Source organism: Muscardinus avellanarius (genome assembly GCF_963383645.1).
Source record: "Muscardinus avellanarius genome assembly, chromosome: 8".
In the NCBI taxonomy this organism is placed as follows: Eukaryota; Metazoa; Chordata; class Mammalia; order Rodentia; family Gliridae; genus Muscardinus; species Muscardinus avellanarius.
The window spans coordinates 102,828,702-102,835,557 of NC_137794.1; the positions used below are offsets into that span (position 1 = coordinate 102,828,702).

General features: G+C 45.0%; 1 protein-coding gene across 1 annotated transcript in view; it reads left to right on the plus strand.

Annotated features, from left to right (window-relative positions):
* The window catches only part of MTHFD1L (methylenetetrahydrofolate dehydrogenase (NADP+ dependent) 1 like), a gene marked incomplete at both ends in the record, with an annotated part of 206,675 nt that overhangs the window by 122,489 nt on the left and 77,330 nt on the right, over nt 1–6,856 (plus strand). Inside the window, one exon of the mRNA XM_080700390.1 lies at nt 5,391–5,530. Within this exon, the coding sequence (XP_080556516.1) occupies nt 5,391–5,530 (140 nt within the window). The remainder of the gene's footprint in view (nt 1–5,390; nt 5,531–6,856) is intronic.

Genomic DNA, 6,856 nt, shown 5'->3' on the forward strand with positions numbered 1-6,856 from the left:
CGGCCTTGCTTCATGATTCAGAAACAATGCACCATTAAAAAGTCCTTTGCCCTGGGTCTCTTTCAGGTTTTATAGAGAGTAACAAATATGACAAGGGAATAAATTGCTTCTTTCTGGTCCCTAGGAAAACTGAACCTACAGATTTTTATGTTGGCAATTTCCAGGAAGTGTTTAGGAGATGGAACCTGCCAACAAGAGTGTCTGTACCCTTCTCCCAGGGTGGGTCTTTATGCTGAGGCCCTGGAGTACTAAGGCACAGATACACAGTATGTCCAGCATCAATTTCCCAGTAAATAGTCACTGGTGATGCCTTATTCAAGTGATAGTTATCTTCTTGGACGATGGTACTGGGGATTGAATCCAGAGGAGTTCTCCTCTGAGGTATACCCCCAGCCCTTTTATTTTTTATTTTGAAACAGGGTCTTGCTAAGGTACCCAGGCTAGCCTTGACCCTGAGGACCTCCTATCTCAACCTCCTGAGCACTGGGATTATAGGTATGTGCCAGCACGCCCGGTTCTTCTGTGTAAACACTGATCGCACACCGTGCTTTCTTGTGTATCGTGATACCCAAAAATAAGCAACAAGGAGGTGATCGCGTGCACGACTTCAAAAGCGTGAGGATTTGGCACTTTCTTCTGTTCTCTGCACATTATTTGGCCCCGTGTCTCCTTTGCATTTGGCAACCAGGGTCTCTGGGCCTGTATAACGCACCCTTGTTCCTCCCCCTCACTGGAGTGCTCTTTATTCCCGCTTCATGTTTACTTTCCAGTTTGCTTCTTAAAATAGGAAATTAAGCTTAGCAAGCCTCTGTAGACGTTTGAAGTGGTCACGTCATCAGCAGAAAGGACATTCATACCTTTCATTAAAACTGTTTGGGGATTGTAGAAAGGAGATGAAGAACATCTTTTTCGTTCTATTTCATCCTGTTTTTGATCTCTCTCTTGAACTGTGGCCTGACTCGACCTCATCAATGCACTCTGTTAATTCATGCACGTCTATCTGCCAGGGGCTGTGTTAGGTGTGGAAATACGAGTGAATACGGCCTGTCGTTGCCCTCCAGGTGGGAATGGCAGAAAAGTCCAGTCGGATGCTGTGTGCGGTGCCAGATGCGCCTCTAAGTGAGCACCACTCAGCTAACGGTGGGGTAGGAGCGTGTGCACGAGATTCCCAGGAAGCAGCCTTGGATTCCATGGGAACACACTTGGGTTCTTTCCCTTAGGAAGTGGGGAGCCATGGAGGCAGGAGAACATGGCGACCAGACGTGAGAACTGAGGAAGAGAAGAGCTGGGAATTTGAGCTTTCAGCTTTGTTGAAGGGATTAAATGATTATAAATAAACTCCTGTTCATCTGTATCTGTGACCAAGCACACTGGAACCTGGTTTGAGGAGATTGATAGTCATTAGAGGCTTCCTGTGTGCCTGGCTGTGTTAACCTCTCAGGCATGGTCTCTGTCCTTACAGAGCTCATGGTCTAGCAAGAATTCCTCGGGTAGCTCGTCCAATTGGGAAGAACCTGGAAAGCGCCCGGTTGAGCCCGGTGTGTAAAATGTACATCACCGTGTTCCTGCAGCTGTACGGTGGCATTGAATATTTTTTCTTTTTTGTGGATTGAACCCAGGGACATTCTACATCCAAGCTACATTCCCAGCCCAATTTTTTTTAAATTATTGTTATTCTTTATTTTGAAGCAAGGTCTCACTAAGTTCCGAAGGGCCTCGCTGAGTAGCTGAGGCTGGCCGCAAACCTGCGATCCTCCTGTCTCAGCCTCCCAAGTACTGGGATTACAAGTGTGCGCCACCACCCCCGGCTGAACAGTTTTTCAAAACACCGTATCAATGAAATAAATGCTTAAGTCTTTGGCCCCTGAACCCTGCTCCTCACTCCGCACTGGCCTGGCACAAGGACAGGTCTTGCTGGTGGCAGTGATGGCTTCTCACAAGGCACTGTCGTTCCATTCTCTCTTCCTCATCCGTCGATTTCTGCTCTTGTTCTCAGTTAACCTGTGAACTCTTTCTGTGCTCTCTTGCTCTCCTGCACCTCCCAGCTCCTTCCTTCTCTACTTGGAAAAATTCTGTCTGATCCTCAGAGCCCCGTCACCTTTCCCCAAACTCCCAGGCCAACTCCCCTCCTCCTGCACTGCCCTGCAGTTCTCTAGCTGGGTGTAGATGGTCTCTCCACCGTTCCCTCCTGGGAGCGCTGGAGGGTGGAGATCCTACTCCTGGGCTCTACCACTGAGGAAAAATGCCCGGTCATGCGGAAATCAACATGTGCTTTAGAACTGAGTATGATTTCTAGCAAGTGGGAGAGCCCTACGTTGCGTGAGGTCTTACTGGGCACCCCACAACAGTCACTCGGCGCTTCGCAGGTGATGATCTCACTTAACCCTCCAAAGAGTCAAGTGAGTACACAGAGACTCATATTGGTAAAATAGCTCTCCAAGGTTTCAGGATGGGGTGGGGCCGGGGTGGCGGTAAGGACCACGTCTGGGACACTCCCACAGGGCAGTCACATAGACTCTCTATAAGGTTGCCTGCATGAGATCCCCACTTTATAATAACTCGAGGGGGAGTTAGTTGGAGACGGAACTCAGAGCCTTCTGCATGCTAAGCAAGTGCTCCACCATGAGCTACAGCCCCGGCCCTATGACCTTGATGAAAGTCAACGCAGTGATTTCTCTTGTGGGACCTACCTACATACTAATGTCGGCACTGCTATTCCAGGAGTGCCACCGAGGCAATGATTGTCACTGGAAGCAGTCTTCTCCGGTTTTATCCAGGATTAATAAAATCATGAGCATTATCCCAAATACTGCATAAAAAGGAATGATCTTCAGTGCTTTAAAAAGTTTGCTCAAAGAAAATATAATAAAGGATAAAATGGCTTGTGGCCATATTCATTCCAAATTGAATGTCTTTAAAGAAATATAATTTTTCAGAAGCCTATCAGTGGTCATAAAAATTTTTTATATCCTCTGGCCCCATAAAGTTACCCTTGGGAATTTCTTCCAAGAATGTAATTTGAAAGAGATTAAAGTTCATATACACAGCTATTTTCAGTGTAACATTGTTTATGTTGGAAATAACCCAAATGTTCAATAACAAGGGGCATAATCTTATAAATCTTGCTATATCAACTTAATAAAATTATAATCTGCCATTTATAATCATAAAGTTTGAATGTTTATAGTACAAGCAAGAAAAATGATAATTTTAAAGTAAGGGAAGAGACTGCAAATTTTACCTATTTTATAAAAATCACTGAAGGGAGCCAAGCATAGTGGTGCCCGCACGCTCGTCACCCCAGTGCTTGGGAGGCTGAGACAGGAGGATCGTGCAGGTTCGAAGCCAGCCTCAGCTACCTAGTGAGGCTCTCAGCAACTTAGTGAGACACTGTTTCCAAATAAAATATAAAAAATAGGTCTGGGAGTATAGCACAGAGGTAGAAAAGACCCTGGGTTCCACCCCCAGTACTACCAAGAGAAAAGAACAACAATAAAATTATAAAGGCGTGTGAAATAATAAAAAAGAAACAAGGAATTAGATTTATTTTTTGCTTGAAATTGCATGTAAGTTTTTGTTTATTTTAGTTCTTATTAAGATTTCTATAATTCGTGAAGGCTAGGGATTAACATCTTGATTTGTTCACATTTTAAATGTTTTTTTTTATTTATAACTGAATGAATTTTTTATTGTCAGTTTTTTTGTTGTTGTTGTTGGGTTTTTTTGGTGGTACTGGGGTTCCTGGAAGCCCTTCTACCTCCAGGCTACACTCCCAGACCTATTTTTATATTTTTATTTGGAAACAGGGTCTCCTATGCACGATCCTCCTGTCTCCGCCTCCCAAGCGCGGGGATTACAAGCGTGCGCCACCACGCCCGGCTATTGTCAGTTTTCATGTGGCATCAATTATGGTCTCGGTTGCTCTGTCAGTATATGATACCTAGTTCATCCAGTTTTACTTTTTTTTTTTGGTGGTACTGGAGGTGGAACCCAGGGGCTTTTTACCTCCGGGGTATACTCCCAGACGTATTTTATATTTTATTTGGAAACAGGTTATCACTAAGTAGCTGAGGCTGGCTTCGAACCTGCGCGATCCTCCTGTCTCCGCCTCCCAAGCGCGGGGACTACAAGTGTGCGCCACCACGCCCGGCTCCCGTTTCTACTTTGAATTGCAGCAGTCGTTTCCTTTCCTTGTGCGGTGTGCTTGTGGATTGTGCTGACATTCATCTCTGCCGGGGGTCTTGTCAAAGTGCTGACGCTCATTCAGTAGGTCTCATGAGGCCCAAGATTTCACGTTTCTGCAAAGCTCCTTGGTGCGGCTGTGGTCCCTGAGTACACACTGAATAACAAGACCCTGAGGTCTCCTCGGGTATGAAGACGCGGCTGACCCAGTGTCTAGCACTGCCTTGGCCCTTTATTTCATTTCATTTTATTTTGTACTGAGGATTGAACCCAAAGGCATTCTGACCCTGAGCTGTACCCCCAGCCCTATTTTGTTTTTATTTTGAAACCGGGTCTTGCTAGGTTTATAAAAGTCTCACTACTTGCTGAGGCTGTTCTTGAACTTGGAATCCTCCTGTCACAGCCTCCTGGGATTACAGGAGTGTACCACCAAGCCCGGCTTCCACAGTAACATTTCTGCTAGGGGTGGGGTCTGGGGTAGAAATGAGTGTCCTCTGATTCTGGTATCACTGTGACCTCTCATCAAGTCTCCTGGTCACCCTCTTAAGCCACTCAGCTCCCTTGAGTTTTGGCAAGAAGTAAGCAGGAGGCACAAAAATAAATGATCCTAAGGCGGACATGGTGGCACATACTTGTAATCCCAGTACTTGGGAGGCTGAGACAGGAGGATCGCGCAGGTTCGAAGCCAGCCTCAGCTGCTTAGTGAGGCGCTCAGCAACTTAGTGAGACCCTGTTTCCAAATAAAATATAAAAAATAGGGTTGGGAGTATAGCCCAGAGGTAGAAAGCTCCTGGATTCCATCCCCAGTAACACAAATAAATAAATAAATAAATAAATAAATAAATAAATAAATAAATGGCCCTAAGTCTATTAAAGGGTACAAAAGGATATTCATAACTGCACTAGCATTGTCCTTTGACACAATTTGAAATCTGACAACAAAGTTGAAAATCCCCCTGTGCTAAGAAAAGGTTTGCTCTGAGTTAACATCCTGGAAGAAACTCTTGGCTTCAGCATTGAATTCTTTGGACCTGACGGTGTGAGCCGGGGAGAGAGCGGAACAGGCACAAGATGCAAGCCTGCCACGAGTCGGGGGCGAGGGACGTAACCTGTCTTTGAGCAACACTCATTCACCATTGCTAGTGACTCTCCAAGCCTTCTCTTGTTTCTGGAGGATAACAGCACGTTTCCCACTTGCTTTCCCACAGTGACCGAAGCTGGCTTTGGGGCCGACATCGGGATGGAGAAATTCTTCAACATCAAATGCCGAGCTTCCGGGCTGGTGCCCAACGTGGTGGTGCTGGTGGCCACGGTGCGGGCTCTGAAGATGCACGGCGGTGGCCCGAGTGTAAGTCCCCGCGCTTCCTTCCTAGAAAGAAAAAAAAAACAGGATTTAGCATTTGAAACATTCAGGCCTACTTAATGACTTGAGTTTTCTAGAATATCTTCTTTCTGAAACTGTTTTCACAAACCACCACCCTTAAAGGGCACTTGGGCTGGGCGTGGTGGCACATATTTATAATCCCAGCATTCAGGCTGAGACTGGAGGATCGTGGTTCATGGACAGCCTCAGCTACTTAGTGAGGCCCTTGACAACTCAGTGAGACCCTGTCTCAAACAAAAAAGGACTAAAAAATAGGGCTGGGGATGTAACTTGGAGGTACAATGGCCCTGGGTTCCATCCCCATACCACAAAAAATAAATTAATTAATTAAAATAATAATAATAATAATAATAATAATAATAATAATTTTTTGGTTAATTTAAGGAAGCTTTAACACCCACACCATGATTTTAAACAGCGTTTAGAAAAGGGAATCATGTAACCGCTTTTAGTTTGAAGATTCATTCCTGCCAGGTATGGTGGTGCATTCCTGTAATCCCAGTATTTAGGAGGCTGAGATAGGAGGATTACAAGTTCAAGGTGAGCCTCAGCTATTTGTGAAAGTTCCACTTTCACAAAAGAACACTCAGCAAATTGCCAAGTCCCTGTTTCAAAATAAAAAGTAAAATAGTGTTGAGGCTGTATCTTGGAGGTAGGATGACTCAGTATCAAAATCCTCAGTACCAAAAAAAAAAAAAGAAGAAGAAGAAGAAGAAAAAAAAATCCGGGCATGGTGGCGCATCCTTGTAATCCCAGCATTTGGGATGCTGAGACAGGAGGATCGCAGTTCGCAGACAGCCTCAGCTACTGAGTGAGGCCCTTTATAACTCAGGAAGACCGTGTTTCAAAATAAAGAAGAAAAAATAGGGCTGAGGGTGTAGCTTGGAGGTAGAATGTCCATTCCTGGCACTGCAAAGAAGAAGGAAAAAAAAAAAATCCCAGCACTCAGGCCAAGGTTCTGTACTCACAGGGTACCGTGAGGAGAGAGGCTCTTGTTCCTGAACAAGAACACAAGGATTAGCGCGATTTCTCTGCTGGCTGGGGCTTTTCAGTGTGTGCACAGATCGTTCTCGGTTCACTGATGCTACAGCGCCTCAGATTTCACCTAAAACCACTTTCCCTCTGTTTCTATTTATTGTGACTTCTCGAACTCTCTTGCAATGCTGGATTGCTTCTAAGTGAACTCTGCTTGGAAAACACACATCAAATTTTAGCACTTTTAAAGACTTTTGATATTTACCTCTCAATATATATAAAATTTACAGACTAGAAAAAGAGACTTTGGGGTTG